This window comes from Phascolarctos cinereus, unplaced genomic scaffold (genome assembly GCF_003287225.1).
Source record: "Phascolarctos cinereus isolate Bilbo 61053 unplaced genomic scaffold, phaCin_HiC Scaffold_5;HRSCAF=322, whole genome shotgun sequence".
Lineage (NCBI taxonomy): Eukaryota > Metazoa > Chordata > Mammalia > Diprotodontia > Phascolarctidae > Phascolarctos > Phascolarctos cinereus.
Window position 1 is genome coordinate 141704423 of NW_027555958.1, and position 24076 is coordinate 141728498.

At 37.9% G+C, this 24076-nt stretch overlaps 1 protein-coding gene across 1 annotated transcript in view; it reads right to left on the bottom strand.

Moving 5' to 3' along the window:
* Positions 1–24034, bottom strand: part of NUS1 (NUS1 dehydrodolichyl diphosphate synthase subunit) — a 40142-nt gene extending 16108 nt beyond the window's left edge. Inside the window, exons 1-2 of the mRNA XM_020971622.2 lie at positions 23489–24034; positions 397–522 (exon numbers count right to left, since the gene is read on the bottom strand). Coding sequence (XP_020827281.1) covers positions 397–522; positions 23489–23936 — 574 coding nt within the window. The 5' untranslated portion in view covers positions 23937–24034. The remainder of the gene's footprint in view (positions 1–396; positions 523–23488) is intronic.
* Positions 24035–24076: the final 42 nt, after the last annotated feature.

Consider the following 24076-nt stretch of genomic DNA (forward strand, 5'->3'; position numbering starts at 1 on the left):
AAGTTACCATACTCAGAAAACACACATGTACTTGTGTACACAGATATACAACTGCATGTGTGTGTTAGATTTATATTAATATCTTCTTTCCAAAGTCTTTAGGTTTGACATTGAGTTTGGGTGATATGGGAATTAATGTGGAATAAAGCAAGAGCCCTAATTGTAGAGAGTTACATTTTTCACAATAAAATGTCAACAGCTATAAACTGACTGCAAACCAGTGAGCAATTTGGTATTTAAGGTAATAGAGGGCAAAAAAGACACAAATACAAAAAGACGACTACTAATCTGATGGAATTAGGTATTAACAGAGTGAGAAAGAAGATACGATCAATTATATTTTTAGACAAAATACACATGTGCATGTTTTATGTACATTTTTAGCCACATAACTACCTTGATCTTCTTTGTCATTACTATTCGCAAATTCTGGTGAGTACTTGGGACAATCTAGGCCCAGGAGTTCTTGCTGCTGTTTTAAAATTTCATCCATCAGTCTGGAATTATTTCTTTTGAAAATACCTTTAAAAAAAAACACAAATCATAACTGGGTTCCTTTTTTCTTTTCCCATAAACAATATGTGCTTGTTGTGAAAATAGCAGGGTGGTAGGAGAATTCAGGATGAAATAGCAAAGACCAGCCTTAAACTAGAATCACCAAAGTAAGTATTAAAATCAAACCTCATGATTACTATCAGATTCTGTTTTCAGCATAAAACCCAAAAAAGATGACCCACAGACTCTTAAAATAGAACATGTATATAATGAGCATGAGTTCAAGGAAAAAAAAGAATAAGATTAGCTATTTTTCTCCTTTAGCATATATGCCATAATAATAGTAATTATAACATACAATACTTAGGTTTACAAAATTCCTTACATACATCATTTGAGTCATATCTCTCAACTTTAAGAACTCGTTATTTTACATAATTAACACACAAAAAAGGGTTGGAATAAGATTTCCAAGGTCCCTTCACGATTTAACATCCTATTTTCTATGACTCAACAAATTATATAAGTGTAAAATAATATGTGCACATTATTTTCTGTATATGTGACATATAAAATAATAATATACAAAGTCTATAAAGTATAACACATGTAAAATAATAATCAAAGGAAATTTTCAATGCTAACAAGCCTAAAGGGATTCCACTAAAATTTATACAGCCATTACTTTTTAATTTGCTACCTTTGAAGTTAAGACTTTAACTCAGGGGGCAGCTAGGTGCGCAGTGGACAGAGCACCGGCCCTGAAGTCAGGAGGACCCGAGTTCAAATCCGGTCTCAGACCAAACACATGACAGTCACTAGCTGTGTGACCCTGGGCAAGTCACTTAACCCCAATTGCCTAAAAAAAAAGAAAAAGAAAAAAAAGACTTTAATTCAGGCCTAAAAGTTCAAAAGAAAGGCGATGATGATGAAGATAAGCAGCATTCATATGGTGCTTTAAGGTTTGCAAAGAGCTTTCCAAATACTATCTCATTTTATCCTAACAACCTTGGGAGATGGGAGTTATCTCCATTGTACAAAGTTGAGGAAACTGGGGCAGAGAGAGGATAAGTGACTTGCCCACAATTATTAAGCATTTGAGTCAGGATGTGAACCTAGGTTTTCTTAATTCCAGGCCCAGCAAACACTCTATCCACTGTGCCATGTAGGTGGCCAAAGTAAAGGAACTATAAATATGTATAAGGAAAAAAAAAAGATTAACTCATCAACCTTCTGTTTATTTTCGGTCTCCTAAGTGATAATTTCTTATGATCCACTGTCTTCTTTGGTCTTTACCAAAGAATATTTACTGAGTATCTACGATGGAGTATGAAAATTTCCTAGGAGTATATGGACATAGGAATATGGATATAGGAAGTATAAAGAGATAATTGTGGGGATCAAGGTAGCATAACATACCAGGGAGTCCCAAAAGTCTCAGTGTAGTTTTAAACTCTAACAGATTAACACTGCACAGAGACCTTTGGAATATTCTGTATTTTATCTCCACTTTTTTGTCACTTTACAAGTTTACTTAATGCATACTATGAATCCTGGGAAGAAAAAAGAAAAACTGTACTTCATTTTTTTGTCTTCTAACACCTCATTTTGTAGTTTTCCTGATTTCTGACCATGAATTAAACAAAGATACATACTTGGGCTTCAGTTTTTTCATCATACTAATACGTGAGTGCCATCTAGTGGCTAAAATGGACGGGGTGAGGGCAGAACTACAGACCCACTTTTTAACAGGTTTCCAAGAATGCAGATATTTCCTGATTTTGAAACAGGAGAGAATTATACTAAAAGGGGAAAAGAAATTACAGATACTTTTCCAAAGTACTTTCCAAATAAACTGACTGTTTCATAAAATTATCTCAAATGGGACCTTTGTTTGACTAATTTAATGAAAGGGTAATGAGAGGCAGGAAAATGAATTCTAGGAAATGATGAAATGGCAAGATTAACAATGAAATGATTTATTGTGTTTGAGGTCTGACACTAAAAAAACCTAATTATGATCTACAGTTCGTGTATTAATGTAAAAACTTGTACAATCTCCTCTAGGCATTAAAACGTAAATACTGCATTATATTTAGCTTGTTAAGCTGGTAGTACACTCAGAGACAACAATGACTAAATTTTAAAGAAGCAGTTAGTTCCTATACAAACATCTTATTTTTGAAATTTTTTTGAAATTTATTCTCTTTCCCAGTGACATTTCTTCTTTAGTTTGTCTTGTGTTTTATAAAGAAGAATTTGCCAATTAAAAGCAAATTATGGTTTTAAACTATGGTTAAATCTCAATCTTATAGACTAGGTTTGGAGCAAGACCAATTTAGAAACAATAGATTGAAAAGGGAAAGACAAAACACTCTGTAAATTATACTGAAAACTGTAAATGAAATTTAAAGAAACACCATGCCAATATTATCCCTTTACTACACAGAATCCTAAAAATCTTAGTGCAGTTTTAAGCTAAGGCTTTTTTGAAAAACATGTACAAAGTTTATTAAAAATAGATTGCAAATGAAATACAAGGAGAAATGAAGACTACAGCAGATTTGGTATTTTCCACAATAATTCACAATTATGAAAAGCCATTTTACATACATTCACATTTTATTTGAATGCTCAATCAGGGGCAAATCTTTTAGTTAAAAGTATGGTTTCTACAATACATGCATACATACACACATAATATTATAACATGTATAGACATTTATATGCTGGATTTTTCTTTTAGCTGTTTTCCTTCCATTTTTTTTGAGATATTGGAACGAAGTGTTCACAATATTGAATTTTTACTTAAAAACTAGTGCTGAACTTTCAGTCACTATAAGGCTATTGTGTTCAAGATGTTTGAAAGGGGCTTGCTTTTCCTAATTTTTTTCAGATAGGACAAGCATACAAATCCTTCATAAACATTTTGAACCCATTTACATTCTTACTTCATATTCTACAGGTGAAATGATGAAAGCACAATTTCAAATGAAACTAAAAGCTTTAACAGTTTAAAATGCACTAAGACTTTTGCGATGTCTTATACTTCACTAGGATTTTAAAAGTAATTTAAAACTACACAAGAGACTTGAAAACAGAACTTGTGTGCCTAAAGGGCTTGTGTAGGTCTATGTAAAGATGAGTACTTTCTCCCACCTCTCTATGACTTAGTAGACAGTGATGGTCAAAGTGTCTTTGGCCAAAAATTCCATCAAATTGGAGTGATGATGATTCTCTCCAATCTTAATTAGACTGGTACTTAAACAGACATAGCAAGTATTCAAGCCTCTAACCCAAAGCTTTTCCAACTTAGAGGAAATTGCTAGATTGACTTCTAGCCAAGATGGTTGCCCAAAATGGAAGCAGATCCCTCAGCTCTCACTCATTCCCACCACATATATACTCTGTTCTCATACTGAATAATGATCAAGAAATACAGTGAGAAACCACAGATAAGTGACTTCTTCCAAACCAAAATCAGACAAAAAAGTAAGCCAGAAGCCCAAAGGCAGCAAGAAAGGGGGCCAGTCAGCAAAGCCAGCATCAAGTTTAGCTGGACCAAAGACTCTATGACTTCAGACAATAGCAGCAGACCTCTCCTGAGACAGCCCCAAGATAGAGATCTTGAAAACAACAATCAGGTGGTAGTCCAGCACTCTGATCAGGCCTCTCTTAGAACCCTAGATTCCTAACATCGTTCTAAACTGCCAGAAAGGGCTCCCTAAGAGGCAGGGCTCTGAAGCCCAAAGATCCACAAGGACCTAAGCCAGAGGAGGCAAAGGTCTACTCAGGAAACTAGGGGATCTAGGGCAATACCAAGAAAAGCCAACAGAACCTGGAAGTGGCAGAATCCCAAGTTCAGGACTAAAGTGTTTTAAATTTAAAACTAATGGGGAAATCAAAGAAAACAATGACCAGTATCAAAAAATTATTGCAAATCTAGAAAACTTCAAAAATAACAAGCAAGTAACTCCGTTAGCAACTGCAGAGACTCACAAAAAAAAAAAGATTTTCCACAAGGAATACACAAATACCTAGATGAAGCAAGAGATTAAAAAATTAAATAAAAACTCTGGAAAAAAGTAATGATAAATGGCTAAGAAGAGAAAGTGGTAAATCTTACTCAAATAACAGACTACCTGAAAACCAGAACAGACCTAAGAGAAATCAGTGACTCTATAACACAGCAACAATGTGAGAACAAAATCAAAAGATTAAGAAAACAGAAAACATAAGATGTCTAATATAAACACCTAGAAAACAAGTCAAGAAGAGCTAATTTAATAATCGTTAGACTCCCTAAAAACCATGATGATGGTCAGCTAGGTGGTGCAGTGGATAGAGCTCAGGAAGACCTGATTTCAAATGTAGCCTCAGACATTTACTAGCTGGGTGACTCTGGGAAAGTCACTTATTTGCCTCAGTTTCCCCAACTGTAAAATGGGGCAATAATAGCACCTATCTCCCAGGGTTACTGTGAGGATCAACTGAAATAATAACTGTAAAGCACTTAGCACAGTGCAGGGTACAGAGTAAGTGCTATATAAATGTTAGCTATTATTATTATTTCAATAAATCATACATGAAAATTGCCTAGACCTATTAAAACCAGAGAGCAAAGTAGAGAAAGTAAGAAAATCCAGCTAAAAGGAAATAGAAAAGATAAAACTCCCATGAATGTCATAGCCAATCTAGAGCTCCCACATCAAAGAAAGAAATAATGCGAGCATCCAGAAAGAATTAGTTTAAGGGCCAAGAAACTCAAGAAAACTAAGAAAAACAAAACCTGACAGCTTTTACTATGAAGATCTTGGAAGACAATATTCCAAAGAGCAAAAAAGACAGTCTTACAACCAAGAATAGTAACTTAACCTGTAAAGCTGAGTATAAAATTGCAGGGGGAAAAATGGACCTTTCATGGAATAGAAAATTTTGAAATGCCAACAGAAGAGTCCAGAGAAGCAGCATTCTAACAGGGGAAGAAAGAAGTGTCCCTACAGAAGGAGTTAAATTTAAAAAAAGGTTCTGGAGATGAATTGTTTCTGTTCTGAGGGCTTGAAAGAGAAAGAAGGAAAAATGAAATATATCAGTGTAGAAAGAAGGGGGTTGAATTCGCTATTTCTCAAAATTGGGATGCATGAGAAGAGCATACAAAAATGGAAAGCAGGGATGGAGATGAGCATGAGATATATGTTATTCATCTGGAACAATGGTGGATTAGACATGTTCATAGACTAAAAACAGTTCACTGTGGAAAAACATCTAACTTGACAAGTAAACAAGTGGGGGCTGGGGGGGAGGGTAAGAGGAAGGATAATACCAGGAAGAAAATAGTCACAAGCAAAGGAACCTTCCTGATCCTGAAGGAGAACTAAAAGGGGGGGGGGGTCTGAGAGGTAGACAGGGAACAGGAGAGGGAAAGAAATAGAATCTGAGGATATGCCTTGGATTGCCTCTCAGACAACTAGGGAATAGCTGAACAAACTGCACTATGTGAATATAATGGAATATTATTGCACTCTAAGAAATGAAAAGAGATAGTTTCTGAGAATCCTGGATGCTCTAAATTCATATGGGGTGAAGTGAGAAGAAACAGGAGAACAATTTTTACAAGGACATAGTAAAGCAAAATAATTTAGAAAGATTTAAGTCTGATCAATGATCCGAAGAACCTATGATGAAGCATGCTACCTACCTCCTGACAAAGAGGTAAAAGACTCAAGGTGCAGAAAGAAACATACATTTTTGGATGTGGCCATTGTTTGGATTTGTTTTGTTTGAATATGCTTATCTATTACAAGATTTTTTTTTATTTCTCTCGATTTTTAATTGGGGGTTAGGTTATTAGGAACAGTCATAAAAAAGGTCATTATAACATTTTTTAAAATGTAAAGACAAAAGAAGATGTATATAGTCAGGCAGGACAATTTTGAAAGTGTAGAATGAAAATTCTATTATGTACTTTTTTTTTAAATGCAAGTTCCATGAAAAATAGATTCAGTTTCAAACAGAATCCTCTTTTTATGTTCTGCTGTGTATGGATATGCTTTTGTGTGTGTGTTTAAGTTCAGAATTTAAAAAATGTTAAAGAAAAAAAAGAAACTGACAAGATCTTGTTCCACTTGCATAACCCTCTAAAGAAAAAGAAAAGAAACTGCCACATCTTGTTCCACTGACATAACCCTCAAAAACCAAGGTTATTTCCACTTTATTAAAAGGCTCTGGTATTAGGAGTAGAGCCCAAAAAAACCAAGTGCCATATATTTATTGATGCTTAACAAGTGTTTACATTTTTTAAAAAAGAGCAGTGAAGAGGTAGCAGAAAGAACACTGGTCTAAGAATCAAAAGGCAATCTTTTCAGCAAACTACTTTAATCTCTCTGGACTCATCCACTGGTTTCTCCCTCATTAATTAGATGCCAAGTTTCAACAATGGCTTGTGCTAAATTACATTCAGTAGGCATTTCTACCACACTAACAATTTATTCTTAGAGACTAAATGACTCAGGAAATGGCACGGGGGAACTCCTTTCTCATCCAAAACTTTTCTTTAAAGTTTTAAAAAAGGGTTTTTAAAAAAAAATCAGAGAGAGAATAATAAAGTAGGTGTGAGGAAGTAAGTTTTAGGTGTTTTTTTTAACTTTAAGTTATATTTATACTGCCAGTTACTATCACAACCAATAGTAGTGATAATAATCACTGTGGCAGAATGACTTGTCTTTTGAATGTCTTCTCTTGACAAAGTTTGGTAAATGTCAGTGTTCTATTTCTAATATTTGAAAATGATTAAACTAATGATATACATTTTATGAAATTTAGGCTAATTTTTCCACAAACTGAATATTTGTCCATGCAAATAATCAATCAAATAAATAAATTCAGGCCAAATTTAAGGAAGAACATATCAGATCATATTCACTAAATTCCATTTATTAAGAATCCAACGAAATTAATAGTAATACTAGATTTTCAATTTACAAATCCAAATTTACCACAACAACCCTGTGAAGTTAGTATTACAAGTATTACTGCCTTTATTTTATGAAGGAAAAAACTGAGGTTGAGAGAAGGGAAATGACCTGTCCAAAGTACCAGCTGGTAAGTGGCAAGGCTAGGACACATTAAGGTACTCTGATTTCAAATTCAGCACTTTCTACTACAACACTGAAAAAAATTATATAAAAAAGGCAGGTATGGTGATATTTCAGCCCTGATTATATGTGTAAGACAAGTACTGCTGGTATTCACACTGAGAAAATGCTGTTTTTGCTAGTCTGATTTATTGCTTAAAATTGCTAAACCTCAAGTATACCCACCTCATATTACTCTATTATAATTATTATTCTACTGTATATAACCTTTGGAGGCTTAGTTTCCCCAATATCAATATGCATTTATATATTCCTTTGCAAATATTCTTGTATGTTTAACTGAGTAGGTTTATTTGATCTTTTATATCTTTTTAAAAATCTTCAGTGTTTAATACTTTACTACTCTCAAGAGCCATGATTTCACTTGAGTGGGTAACTTACTCCATCAATGCAGATTACAATCCATCATTTAAACACAGTCATGAAAAGCTATCATATCTGAAAAAATTAATCACCCTGTGGCCCACCTGGCTAGTGAACTCTCCAAACAGGTAGGCTAGCCCTGAAACAACAGACATGTTGTCCATTACTGTGCCCGTGGTTGCAGTCCTTCCAATCTGGTAGAACCTACCAGAGCTTATGTTCTGTTGGCCTAGCACTGAGAAAGAAAGGATCGCTACTATACACAAGGCATCACAGAAGGACATCTAAATAGGCTGTAGTTTAGTATAATGGATAAAAGGAGGTTTAGGAAATTATATGCAACTTCAATACTCATACTTTCCCAGTGATTCTTGTACACAGGGGACTGAGAACTGCGCAAAGATGGCAACTGACAACACTCCCCCCCCAAAAGAGGGTAACAAGAATAAAGGTAGTTAAGTGCTTGTACTGATTCTCCACCACGTAAGGAGGCCTCTCTGGAAATTCACCTCATTACTTCCTACCAGTTGCTTCTCTGGCCTTCTTTATCCCCAGAAACTCATGATTCTGCAGGAAAAAAATCAACTCTGAAACTGAAACCTACTCAGATTATCTCCCTTCCACCCTTCACTTTTCAACTTTTTTCAATGTGTAATTTCCCGCCCTCCTCCCCTTAGATGGTCAGCTACTTGAGGGGAGGGTTTTCTCATGCCTTTCTTTGTATCCCATAGAGCCTGGTACATAATAGGTGCTTAGTAAATGTTTACTGACTATGACTGTAAATATAGTAAAAAAAAAATTTCAGACAGTAAATCTCAAATCTGATCAGTATTCTGTAATGTTGCTTTTAAAATGTAATCGAGTGTTAAATTTATATAATCTGGCTAAGTACATATTTAGTCTCTCTTAAAAATACATAATTACACATTTTATTGTGCTCTCTTCCCTTCTTCACAAACATGTGTCTCAAGCATCTGATATTTATTTGCAGGTACTATGAATGGAAAGACAAAGAAGAGGATTAACTGGGAGAAGTGAGATCAATGGACATAAATAAGCTAATCAGCCAAAAAATAAAGAAAACAACTAAAATTTTCATTGTTTATTGATTTATTCTAAATTCAAAACAGTGCTACAGAAAATTTTAAAAATGGGGGGGCCGTTAGGTGGCGAGGTAGATAGAGCTCCAGCTTTGGAATCAGGAGGACCCAAGTTCAAATCCAGTTGCAGACACTTGACATGTACTAGCTGCGTGACCCTGGGCAAGTCACCTGACTGCCTCACCAAAAAACAAAAAACAAAAAAGAAAAGTAAAGAAAACCGCAGTTCCATTTCTAATCAACAAAAGACAATTAAAATTTTAAAAACCATGTTATTTTGGATATTAAGAAAGGACTTTTTTTTAAGGACTTTTAAGAAAAGTCTTTATCCTTGAAATTCCCAAGTGTTTTACAGACTCTGATTCTCACAAAAACCCTGTAAGATTGACAGTATTTGCTAGAATTTTTACAGATGAGAAAACTAAAGTTCAGAGACATTTGCCCAAAGTCCCATGGTTAGAAAGTGCTGGAGATGGAACTGGAATCTGAACCAAATTAATGACACAATTATGAATTCCTTCCCCAACTCCCTCACCCCCAATAAATCAGAAAGAACTAGTCTCTACAAAAGCAGATCATCACTATAAAAAGTAAATAACTGAATAAGAACAGAATTAGAATTTGTGGTCACCATTATGTATGAGTTAATTAAAAATCACAAAGAACAAGATTACCTTAATACTGGAAATTAATATTCAATTGCCTCATCAATAAAAATACCCTTCAAAGAATACTTTTAAAAAATACACAAATTTTTTAACTCATTTGACTAAATTACCCAGTGACTTATCATTATCACTCTATCTATTCAAAAGTCCAATTAAAATCCTATTTGGAAAAATATTTGGGGAAGGAAAAAGAACAACTCCTCTGGTTATGAAATAATCATTTAAATTATCAAGATTATAGTCAATAAAGCCACCACTAAAATTATACATAATTAAAAGATCTACAACAAAACAAATTTTATATGCCAATAAATAGTTTTATTGGGACACATGCTTCCGGGAGCCCCAGGCTGTTTCAGAACATAAAATTTCAAATGGAATTAGCTTGCTAAAGAAGAGAATATGGGAACAGGCTTGTATAGAGAAGTATAATATTCTAGACCAAGAATTAGAGATAAAATTTAAATTTTAAGCTGAGTTCTGCTGTTATTTGCTGTGTTTTCAGCACCGCACTGAGATTCATTTTCTTTATTTATAAGATGCAAATAACTGCCCTGACTACTTTACACAACTGTTGTAAGGATCAAATTAAATAATCTGACAAAGATACCTGTAGAAAGAACTGCTGCTATGATTCTATAAAACATGTGAAGGTTTGGGGTTGTATTATTATAGTACATAGGGCAGAAACTCAGAAAGTGTGTGTTCTCTCTCTCAAATTTACTACAGATAGATAGTGATAGATAGATAGATACACACACCCCCATATGTATATGTTTTACATATATATGAGGTATATAATACAAGCACAGTTTTAGAACCTCATTCACTGCCCAGGAGTACAGCCTAGCAAATCGTAACCTGTAATCCAACAGACCTTGCTGCAAAGAAGGCTTTCTGCAATCCTACCCCAGTGAAAATTCTCCCTAATGCAAGATAAATTACCTAATGTTTTAGGACTATAACAATACAATTTACTAATTTCTCAAAATCCAATCTACCTTGGAGGGGATGCATCACACTGGCACAGACAAACATGATGATAGAACTGCTGCAGGAAATTTCAGTAAAAGAACTGTAAGATGTCATGCTACATTTTATACCCTACCTTTAAAACACACACACACATACACACACACACGTGCACACACAACTTTTGGAGAGCAGCATTCTTAATCTCTTTAACTTGTCATACTGGTGACCACACATTCATTCCTGCGCGCCTTCTCCTCCTTCAGTTTCCACAACATTCCTCTTTTCTTGTTGTCCTCTTACCTGTCTTACTCCTCCCTTTTTCCAAGCAAAGAAAGTCTCCTGTACTGGATCATCATCTCTAGTCCCCTTGGTGTCCTAGATCCCTCTTCTTACCTCTCTCAATACACACTTTTCTGGGCAGCTTCATCAACTTCTAAACCTTCCAAGTATCATCGCTTTGCAGATAACTTCTAAATCTATAAATTCAGTCCTAATGTCGCTCTTTAACTCCAGTACCATACTATCAGTGGCCCCCTGGATATTTTATAGGCATTTCAAACTCAACATCTTTTGCCCTGAACCTGCCCTTCTTCTAAACATGCACATTTTTGTTGAAGGGACCTTCCACCTTCCCAGTTCCACAGGTTCTTACCTCTTAGCCAATCAAAACTTTTCTCATATCCTATGTCCAATTAACTGCTAAGTCTCTCTCACTCACACACCCCTCTCTAATGCAGACCCTTATTATCTCTTGACTTCCTAAGTGATCATTCTCTACACAGATGCCAAAATAATCTCCAAAGCACAGTTCTATTTCACATCTCATCTTAAAAACATTCAGTGGCTCCCTATTTGCTATAGGATAAAATAGCAGCCATGTTGGGCTCCCTACAATCTAACAACTTAAAAGAAAAGGCAGAGAAAACTGGAAGATCACAGACAGATCTGTGCTATGTCAAAGTCTGTGCTACAGACAAGCATTCTAAAACTAAGTCCCAGTACCATGCTTTGTATATATGTCCTTTGAAAGTTATTTTTTCAACCTCCTCTGTATGGAAATCATCATATCCCTCATCGTCAGGAAAAAATGTTCCTGAGAAGAACGTGTTCTCTACTAAGTATAGAAACTATATAAAGTCTTTTGGCTTAAACTTTAAAAGCTAGATATAAGAACATATAAGTAAATATAAGAACAATTTATATGTGGAATTTTAAGCATATTTATTAATATTTAGAAAAATTCAGATCCACACATTGTATTATTGATAACAGCTGATAAATGTTTTATGGTTTACAGTATGTTTGACACAACTCTGCAGCAGTTATTTTGCAGACCAGGAAATACAAACATAGAGAAGTGCCTTGCCCAAATTCACACATCTTCTAAGGAACTGACAGAACCAAATCTGATTCCAAATTGAGTGCTCTTTCCATCATACCACAGTTCCATTCTAATCCTGAGAAATAAAAAAATATAGTCCCCACAGGGATATATAGCTAATAGAGTTAAAGTCTCTATCAACTTGAATAAGAACAGTCAATTTGCCTTTCAGTGCCATTTACACTTTTTTCCCCCATCACATAAAGCCAGCTGTACAAGGAGTTTATGAAGATCCAGTATTTCTGTAATACTGAAAGTATAAATAGAGGTGAAAAGGATGGCCTCAAAAGCAGGAAGAATTCACCAATTGATAAATGGTCAAAGGATATGAACAGGCAATTTTTAGATGAAGTTAAAGCTATCTATAGTTATATGAAAAAATGTTCTAAATCACTATTGATTAGAATAACGCAAATCAAAACAACTTTGAGGTACTACATCACAGTTATCAGGTTGGCTAACATGACAAATCAGGAAAACGATAAATGTTGGAGAAGATGTGGGAAAACTGGAACACTAAGCCATCACTGGTGGAGATGTGAACTGATCCAACCATTCTGGAGAGCAATATGGAACTATTCCCAAAGGGCTATAAAATTGTACATACCCTTTGACCCAGCAATACCACTTCTAGAGCTGTCATCCCAAAGAGATCATAAAAATGGAAAAAGGACTCACATGCACAAAAATATTCATAGCAGCTCTTTCTGTGGTGGCAAAGAATTGGAAATTGAGGGGATGCCCACCAACTGGGGAATGGCTGAACAAGCTGTGGTATATGAATATAATGGAATACTACTGTGTTATAAAAAATGATGAGCAAACAGACTTCAGAAAAACCTGATGCTGAGTGAAATGAGAAGAACGAGGAGAATATTGTACACAGTAATAGACACATTGTGCAATGACTAACTTTGACAGACTTAGTTCTTCTAAGCAATGCAAGGATCTAAGACATCTCCAAAACATCTCATGATGGAAAATGCCATCTACATCAAGAGAAAGAACTACGGAGTTGGAATGCAGATCATAGCATATATTTGTTCTTTTTTTTCTTCTGTTTTGTTTTGTTTTGTTTCTTCTTTCTTGTGGTTCCTCCAATTGGTTCTAATTCTTCTTTACAAGATGACTTATGTGAAAATACATTTAATAGGAATGCAAATGTAGAGGCTATATCAGATTGCACATTGTCTTGGTGGGGAGAGACGGGGAGAAAATGTAAAACTCAAAAGCTTATGGAAATGAATGTTGAAAACTAAAAATACATTAATTTAAAAAAAGGGCAGAAAGAAGACCTCCAGAGTTTAAGTTCCTCCTCCAACAAATAATGGTTTGGTCTAATGACATATGTAAAGTGCTATAAAGTTAGCAATAATTATTATTTGCAACCTTGGATAAGTCAATTAATCTCTCAGTGCTCTAAGGGACTCTCTAAGACTATAAATTGTAGAGCAGGCACCTTTTTAAAAGGCATTAATAGAGGGAGTTCCCTATACCAATGAAATCAAAGCAGATTACATAATTTGGCCATGGGTGATATATTGCTAAAGTATAAGTTTACTAACTACATAACTTCAGAACTGTAATTTCAAGGTGAAGCTGAGTTTGAACCCAATTCAGTCAGCAAGAGAAAACAATGAAAACTTGCCTGGGAAGTAAACCATATAAAACTGCAAGCTAAAATTAAAAAAAATTCCTATATGTGTGCTTCTAAATTATGTTTACATAATTTTTATAAATGTGTGTACAACACCTAAAATTTTGATGGTGTTGTATAATTTACAAAATACTTTTAGAGGCATACCAGCCATCTCATTTGATTCTCACAGAAACCTTGGGAAACAGGCAGGACAGATACCATTATTCCAATTTATAGAAGAGAAAACTAAAGTTCAAAAAGGTTAAATGATTTATCCAAAGTTACACAGCTATTGACAAAGCCTCAGTTCAAATCTAGGTTTTCTGATTTTAAATCCAATGTTCCCTGTCACTACAACACAGCTTACCCTAATAAACTTATCTGGCAGCACTGGAAACTGCAATACTAAAATGATTTTTGCTTTTTCTTTTCATTGTACAACTCACACACCCAAGACAATTCTTTCTTCTAGAAATATATATTAGTTAATACTACAGCTAAATTGAGAGTACACTCAATATAAAAAAAGATGGAGTCAGGAGGACCTGAGTTCAAATCCTGCCTCAGATACTTAATACTTACTAGCTGTGTGACCCTGGACAAGTCACTGAAGCCCACTTGCCTCACCAAAAAAAAAAAAAACCCCTCCAAAAAACCAAACCAAAACAAAGCCAAAAAAAAAGGAGCATTAGGAAGGATGGATGATTTTTATGAATAATCCAACTCAAATAAACAAGGTTTACTTAAGCCTCATGGTCATGTCTAGGCAGTTTCTGAAAGCTCCCTGTTACTTATTCATGAATCCGCAATCATAGACACACAGCAGCCTTGTCTACTTATTAGCACATCAGGGTCTATCAACATTCTGGTGATTCTTGCAAATAAAAATGCTCCAACTTCCACAGAAGTGAAAATTACTGCTACAATAGGACATACAACAGAAAACATTATAAGTGAATAAAAACAAAATAGCAAGTATCTTGCCTCTATATTCAACTTAAGTAAATAGATTCTGAACACAACATCAGGAGAGATACAAAGTAGGTCAAACTATAATTCTTAACAGAAGGAATGGGGCTCAAGCATCATATAAAGTTTTTCCCGACTCTTTCCCAGCTGCTTTGCTCCCAGATGCTTTGCTCTACTTTCAATAATTTTACCTTTTATTTATTTTGTATATTATTATTGATGTATATGTTGCAAGTTCCTTGAAGCAGAGATTTTCATTTTTAATTTATATCCCTAGTCCTTCCTACTGTATCCTTGAGTTGGCTTGTCAACTTCCAATTTAATCCTATGAACTTAATTAACTCCAGTTACTCTACTAGACAAATCCTCTATTCCAGTCCAACTAGCCTATTTGCTGTCTCTCGAACATAGCATGTACCTTTCTGCCTACATGTCCTTGCTTTGACCCACTCCTCTACCTAAACGTTCTCTCTACTTCTCTATCCAACTTGCTTATACACATCCTATTCATCCTTCAAGGCTTAGTTCAGGTCTTAATTCCTAGGAAGAAGTTATTCTTGACCACCCCAGCCCACAGTGATCTTTCTGTCTTCTAAACTTCTACCGAAGTTAATATCTACACAACTGAAGTGGTACCTATTTAGATTTTAACAACACCTGTGTTATCTCCCCACCTATAAGCTCCTTAAGGGCAAAAATCATGTTTAATGTATTAATACATTTAATCTATCTTCTCCACACTTTCTCACTTGGTGACCTCATCAGCTCCCTCCCTAGTCATTTAATTATTATCTCTAAGCAAATGACTCCCAAATCTAGTCTCTTCTGAGCTCCAGGCCCACATCTCTAGCTGCCTACTCAATTTCAAATCGGAAGTCCCGTGGAGATTTCAAAGTCAGTACACATATCCTAAACTGAAGTAATTATCTTTCCCCTAAAACTCATTCTGCTTCCAAATCTGCTTCCTTAAGGGGAACATCCTTCCAGTTGCCAAATCTTGTTGTTTCTACCTCCATATCACTATAGCATCCGTCCCCTACTCTCTCCATATGGCCACTGCTCTAGTTCAGACCCCCATCTCCTCTGAGTTGGCCTTTGAATTGGTGTCCCTAAGTCATATCACTCTACTCCAATACACCTATCGGCCAAAGGGATTTTCCTTAAGGGCTGACTAATGTCTGAGTAATGTCACTGCCCTACTCAATTCCCAATGGCTCCCTATTGCCTCTAAGATCTAATATAAGCTCTTCTGTTTGGCTTTTTAAAGCCCTTCACAACCTGGCCTCAACCTACATTTCCAACCTGATTATATGTTACTCCCCTTCTCACACCAAACTGACCTTCTTGCTGCTTTTCACACATACCACTTTATCTCCCCATTCTAAATCCTAGGAAAGTACAACGACTTCACCTCCATCTTTCAGAATCCTTTTTCTTTCAACACTCGGCTCAAGCACCACTTTGTCTATATAAAGCCTTTCCTGACCCTCCTCCAGCTGCTGGTACCCTTCCCCTAACATAAATTTACCTTGTATTTATTTTTTATATATTTATGTATATTATATCTCCCTCAATGGATGTAAGCGTCTTGAAGGCAGAAAATATTTCATTTTTTCACTGTCTCCCCAGCACCTGGAGCATAGTAGGTGCTTAATAAATGTTTGATTAATTGATTAGTATTCCCAGCAAAAAGTATGAGATGATGAGTGTTCTCATTTTTAAAATTTTAAGTTATCAATATAAGAATAAATAGAAACAGACTACTAAATGAACTGAGCTTGTATAGGTTACCTGAACAAAGTCTTGATTTACTAAGGCTTTCATTCCAAAACCTACTAATGAGCAAAACTTGCAGTGAAATGTTCTACTAGTTAGATGAATAGTTACAAAATAAAAATAAAATGTTTACTTCTTCTTTTAATTAGAGAAAGCTCAGATTTTATTCTAGTAAAGTTAGGCAAAAAGTATCCCAACTATATTGTTTGAAAATGTTTCTTAAAGTCTCCTTGCTTTCTTTATAATTGGTCTCACTTGTTCCATGCTCTCCTTTCCCCACCTTTTTTAGAGTAAAGCAAAGATGACAGGACACTTTAGGATCACATGAGCAATTAAATAGCAGTGGGAACTTGTCTGAACAAGGAAGTGTGTCTGTCAGCTGTCTGAATCTGAATCTGTGCCAAGCAAGGAAATCACATATACAACTGCAGATTTCAACTATTCTACTAGAGAACGTACCTTTATTAAAAGAATATTAACTGGACATAAGTAATCCCAGTTACATTTTTAAAAAGAGCTTAAGGCACTTACCTAATTTCTACTTCTGCTTTATATAATACTCTTCCAGGAATTGTTAAATTTCTTTGTCCTCAAGAGTCATGCAATCTTTACTGCCTTGGGTTCATTCAATTATTTTTATAAAATGGCCAATCACCAAGAATTTTTAACTTCATCTTGCTTCTTGTTGTTGTTTGTGCTAAACAAAAGGAATTATTCTAATATATTCTAATATATCATAAAATGTTTTGGTTTCATGGTGTGTTGTGGCAGCACCATCTCAAATAATTCAGAGCCAGACCACCTCTAATCCAAGTATAGGTATTTACTGAGGATTGATAACCCTCAGAAGTGGTTCCAACAGGAACCAGAAACTTTAGTGAAAGCAAAATGGATTTTAATAGGGTAAACATGAAATTACACAACAAGAATTATGAATATCAAAAAGGCAGGCGGGGTTTGTTAAGGGATTAGGTAATAGAAGAGGGGCCCCAGCCTCATTATCCATAATGCATACAGAAAAACCTATCTGGTTTTTTTTGCCTAGGCAATGGGGTTAAGTGACTTGCCCAGGGTCACACAGCTAGTAAGTGTACAATGGGGTTAAGTGACTTGCCCAGGATCACAATGCTAGTAAGTGTCAGGTGTCTGAGGCCATATTTGAACTCAGGTCCTCCTAACTCCAGGGTTGGTGCTCTATCCTCTGCGCCACCTACCTGTCTCCAGAAAAACCCATTTGGGAGGGTATGTGTGATAATTATATTATAATAAGCCTCTCTGTCATAAGTTCACCTAAAGGATAGCTTTTGCTATTACTGCTCAGGTGCCTACTTAGGCAAAGTCCCTTCTATTGTTTTGGGGACTACATCCTGCTCAGGCATCCTGGTAGTGCTGCTTTCTGATTGACTGATTATTGTGGTCCTGTCTTAGACTAGATGGATATGGTTTGTAGTTGAATGCATGGTCATACCTGTTGTATGGGAAACTTGAGGAATGGGTCTGGGGGCAGTGTCTAGCTAGAGGCAGTGGCTGGGATCCCATCACATGGAAATGCTGTGCTGTTTCTGTGAGAAATATGAATCCATGGTCACACCTGCTGTTCTAGTGAGCAGTGAGGCATATATGAGGAAGTTAAGATATTGCTGGGGGTAGGGCCAGGCCAGTGGAATGGCTAAGTAAGGAAAGCTGTTCTATTGAGCCTGGAGGCTTGTGGTGTGGTTAAAGCCAGACTCTGTAGTTAAATCAGGACATGTCTGCTGTTCAATAGGGCTCATAAGTAAGTTAGAATATTGGGACTGGGGGCAGCTTTATTAGGATTCTATCAATAATACAAAGATAAGGAAAACGCATCATCAATCACACCCATGCCCCACTCTGAAAACCAAAACTCCACCTAAACCTGCTAATCTGGCAGTCAAATGGTTGAAAAATAGAATCAAGACTAATATATAATAGCTTCTCTATACGGAAATCCCACTGGCACCTCAAAGTCAATATATCCAAAACCAAACTTTCCCCTGAAACCTGCTTCCTCTTTCTGGCTTCCCTATTTTTACCAAAGAAGAAGGGGAATAAAATAAGCACTTATAGAGCCTACTATGTGCCAGGTACTGTGCTAACCACATTAAAATTATTATCGCATTTGATCTTCACTACAATCCTGGGAGGTAGGTGATATTATCCCCATTTTACAGCTGATGAAACTAAGGCAAACAGAGTTAAAGATAAGTGACTGCTCAGCATAACACAGGGTCCAGTGCTCTATCCACTGTGCAATATAGCTGCCAAAAGGACCAACCATGAAGTTACATCCATGTTTGAAACTCTTTTGACTCTTGCCCCTCTCTTTCATTTCCCACGCCCAAACAACTGTCCTTGTATTTGTCCTCTCCTCTCTATTAATCATTGGCACTGACCTAAACTATTATAATAATATAATTGGTCTCCCTTTCCCACTTCTTTAAACTTTTCCAAGAGAATTTCTCTCTCTATATATATATACATATGTGTATGTTTGTCATATAATTCCTCTCAAAATTTTTCAATAGTTGCTACCTAGTAATAAAGTCCAAATTCCTCAGACCAGGTATCTAAGACATTATATTTTCATCCCCATTCATTTAACAAAGTGCCTACTATGTCTAAAGCACTGTGCTAGTCCTGGGGAAAGACTGAATGCTTAGGTACGACATGGTGCTAGATCTCAAAGAGCAGGTAAGGAGATAAGATAAACAATAGCCCATATTACAGAAACTCATTTGAGCTACAAAATCAAGGGCTTTGTAAACTATGGTCCAGAAGGTCATGCTGCCCCCTGGGCCCCAATACCAGTATCCTCCTTCCCCCACCCAGGTACCATGTTCTTCTGTCCTGCAATTACTCATAATTTTGCCTTCATGCTCTCTCCCACTCAAATAACAACAGCAACAGCTAACATTTATAGAACACTTACTATATGCCAGGCACTATTCTAGGCACTTTACAATCATTATCATTTTTGTTCCTCATGACAACCCTGGGAAGCAGGTGCTATTATCATCCCTTTTATTATCCATTTTACAGATGAAAAAACTGAGGTAAACAAAGTAACTTACCCAGAGTCAAGCAGCTAGTAAGTATCTAGAGGCCAGATTTGACCTCTGGTCCTCCAGATGCCAGGCCCAGCATTCTATCTACTACTGTATCACTAAGCTGCCCCCTTTCTTCACCATCATCATCACTATTTTAGATCACTTTAAGGTTTACAAAATGCTTTACACATGTTACCTCATTTACTCTTCACAACAACCCTGTAAGGTTATTATTATTCCAATTTACAAATAAGGAAACTAAGGCTGAGAGAGGGTCACAAGGCTAGTAACTGACGTCATAAGTTGAACTCAGGTCTTCCTCTGACTCCAAGTCCAAAACTCTACCCACTGTACAACCTGAAACCTTCCTTAATCCATGCAGTTAGTAATAATTCTTCACCCTTCAGATTTCACTCAATGCTTGGTTTACATCTCTACTATGAATGAATGAAAAAACATTTATTAAGTGCTTACTCTGTTTAAAGCATAGCGCCACTCTCTGGGGATAGAAAAGTAAAAACAGCAATACAAAAGCAGAATGGGCTGCTATGGGAAGCAGTGAGTTCTTCTTTTTAGGTCTTCACATAGAAGCTACATAAGCCCCCATCTGAGATCCTGTACATGGTCTTTCTGGTCAGGAACTAGATGTAGTATGATTCTTTTCCACCTGAAATTGACAGTGCCAAGGACTTTGGTGATGAGAATTTTTCCCCCTGGGTTTTTAGTACCATGGCTGCTAAGAAGGCAGGAGATAGTAAGATCCCACCCTCAGGCAGTTCAAAGAATTATAAATGTAGAGTTAGAAGGAACATCAGAGGTCATCTAGTTAGGCCTTCCCACTTTACAGATAAGGAAACAGGCCCAGAGGAAGAAGGTACTTTGCCCAATGCATACAGGTAGTAGTAATCAGAGGTGAGACTTAACCCAAGTCTGTGACTCCAGAGCCAATGTTCTTTACACTGTATTGTGCTGCCTTTATTTTGAGATTACATCTCCATAAGGGCTGCTTCTCTGAACAATGGTTTCAGGACCAGACTGGAAACAAGAGTAGTGATGGGGAGATGAGGGGAAGGGGGTGGGGAGAAAGTGGAAGAAGAATGGAGAGATGCTGAACCCAAGGCTTCTAGGGAATGAATTGCTGTAGTTGCTATTGATAGTTGGAAGGACATCAGTGATGGAGCACTCTCTTCTCCACAGGGGAAGTAGCAGAAGCAGCAGCAGAGACTGGGCTAGAACTATGGCTGGTTGCCAGGTGAGACACAGCAATTCCTAGGGCTCCTGAGCACAGGTCTTGACTGTCATCTTCAAGGTCTGCCTGCTAAGGAAGCGGCCGTCAGCTGACAGCCAATGGTGGCAGTGGCAGGAATGGCAGACCCTCTTCTTCACAGGGGTTACTCTCCAGGATCATGGCACTTAGGGGTGGACTAGAGACAGGGCTAGCTACCAAGAATGAGAGTGATGCTATTCTCAGGACACCGATCATGTATCCTTTTATATTGTAGTTATCTGTGTCTGTATTTTATCCCTCTAACAGATTGTGAATTGCATTACAGTAATTCCTGTCTAGTACTGTTTTTTCTTCCTCAGTACCTAACACATTGCTCTTCACGTAGATGTCCAATAAATGTTTACTGAATCCAAATTTATTTCTGATTAGTTATTCGAACTGTTCCATTCACACTGCAACACACTAAGTAAGTTGTTCATTTCTAACTCACACAGACTATTTCAACTGCCTTCTAACTGGTTTCCCTATCTTGCCTATCCCTTCTCCAATTCATTTTCCACCATACTACTCTAGTCAGCTTCCCAATAAACCCAGAATCATATCAGGTCTATTCAAAATCTTAACTGTCTCTGGCATTCAAGACCCTCCAATTTAGCTCCATCCTTCTGTACCTTTCCAGTTTCATCTCATGCTATTCCCTTTCACATTCTCCACATTCCACACCAGCTAGTTTGAGCTATTCAATGTCTCCAGTCCTTTGCTTATGCTTCTACGTTCAGTATGGACTCCCCACTAAGCATAATGAAAATGCTCCCTTCCTTGCCACCTCCTCCAAGATCCTTTCCCTGATTCTTTGAGAGTCATCTCTATATGCATGTATCTACTCTCCCATTTATACAATGCAGGGACTGCTTCATTCCACTAATCTCCCTCTCCTCTATCAGTTATTAGTGTGCAGGTCTTTTCGTTTCCTGTTAAGCTTTATATCAGATCAGTCCTTTTACCCTGATGCCCAAAACGAACGTATCCCCCTTCTGCCCTTAACATACATTCTCTCCTGGAAGCATAGCATAGTGGGAAAAGCACTGGCCTCAGAGAAAGGAAGACCTGGGTTCTACTCCTTCATCTGATATATAATGACTCTGTGCAAGCTGAGTAACCTCTCAGTATTCTAGCAAACTATGAGCATAAAGGACAGATAACATGCCAATCTGCACAGATAGAGGGAGTCTCCTTATCTGGATGTTCCCTTTATCAAGGAATCACAGATCTAGTCCCTCTCATCTTTATGATTTACACCGAATCCAGCAATCACCAGCTCTGGTTTAAACTTTCTAAAAATTATCTTTCGTTGTCACTCTTCCCACCCCTAAATAAGATTTCTATGGCTCCTTACTACCTAAAGTATTTCAAGTGGCTCAACTGCTCAGCCATTCAAGGACTTCTGTTACCTAGGCCCAACTTCATGAAATAATGTGACAACAATAATAAATAGCTAGCATTTATATGTTGCTTTAAGGTTTGCAAAGCACTTTAAAAATGTCATCTCATTTTATTTTTAAAACAATCCTGGGATATAGGTGCTATTATTATCTCTGTTTTACAGATCAGGAAACTGAGGCAGATAGGTTAAGTGACTTGCCTAGGTTCACAGTTAGTTGGTTTCTAAACCTAGATTTGAACTCAGGTCTTCCTGCCTTCAGGTCCAGCATTCTATCCACTGTGCCACCTCGGTGTCTAATACCACTACCCCTCTAAAAGAACCCTTTATTCAAACTGATCTATTCACAGTCTCTGACCAGTCATTAAAACTCTCCACCAATCCAAATCCCGCCCAGCCTTGGTTTCCTTCAGGAAACCAAACCAGGGTTTTTCTACCTCAGCTCAAATCCTATGGCTATCCAGTATAGTCAGTAGCCATGACTTAGCTCTTAAAATATGCTGTCTTGGACTGTCAGTCAACTTTTCCTATGCTTAAGTCTTGTACCCAAAGGACTGTAATATCCAGGAGAACAGGAACTGTGATTTACACTTCCTTGTATTCTCCCCAGCCTTCTACAACGCTAAGCGCGCTTTTCCTCTGACAGCGCCTAGTGACGTTCAGGAGGCTGCGGCTTCCGTGTCCTGAGCTAAGACTAGCAAGTTTTTGCTTTCACTCTCATTCATTGCTGACAGTGCATAGCATTTCACAATCGGAAGACACACTAGCATGGTGTTTCCTTCTTCGTAGAAACAGGACTGAATCTGCAGTCGGGAGACTAGGATTTTGATGTTGCTTCTACCCTTTATGAGCTGTGTGACCACGGGCGGACAGTCACTTCGACTTTCCCTGCCTCAGTTTTCTCACCTGCAAAATAGGGTCTTAATCATAAACCATCTACTATGTACAATCTTTGGGAAGAAGTCACTCTGTAAACCTTGAAGAGCTACGGAAATATAAGGGGTTCACCTACAAGTAAAGGTGAGGTAGACTCTCCAGTCCAGGCTGAGCCGCCTCGAATGGCTCAAGGGTAAAACTGACAGTCCCTCTGCCATGCCCACTCCCAAGCCTGAAGCTGGGTGGCTGCTCCTCCCCAGCGGGATGAGAAAGAAGGTGCCTGAGCCCCAGGCCAAGGGTTGCCTCCCCCTGTCCCAGCCCCGCACTCACCCCACCCCCACCGGCAGGGCCTCACCTTGGTGGTCGTAGACGCTGATGTAGGAGATGCCCACGGCCATGCACCACACCACGAGGCTTGCAATGTCCGAGAAGCTGGGCTCCTCCTCCTCTGTGACCACCAAGCCCATGTGCACCGGCAACTTCTCCAGAGATTTGCCGTCCGAGCGCCACCGGAGCCGGTGGTGGGTGGGCGCAGAGGCCGCGCCGTGCGCCCCGCGGCAGTGAGCATGGTGGTGGTAGTAGTGGTGGTGATGGTGATGGTGGTGGTGATTCCTGCCCGCCGCCGGGGGCTTGCGGAGGGTAAAGCCGAGTGGCGCTAGGACCGCGGAAGAGGCGACGCGGCACCACCGCCGCCAGATCCAGTTCCAGGTGCCGAAGCGGACGCGCAGCCAGGAAGCGAGCGTGCGGTGCAGGCAGAGCAGCGCGTGTAGCACGCGCCACACCAGCTCATACAACCCGGTCATGCTCGCGAAACTCGGGGCTCGTCAGGCGCCGCTGCCCCGGGCCCTCCTCCCCTCCCGCTATCGCCGCAGCCGCTGCGGCCGCCACACCTGCGGCGCGAGTGCCACTTATCCTCACCGGCCGCGGGCGCGAGCCATCTCCG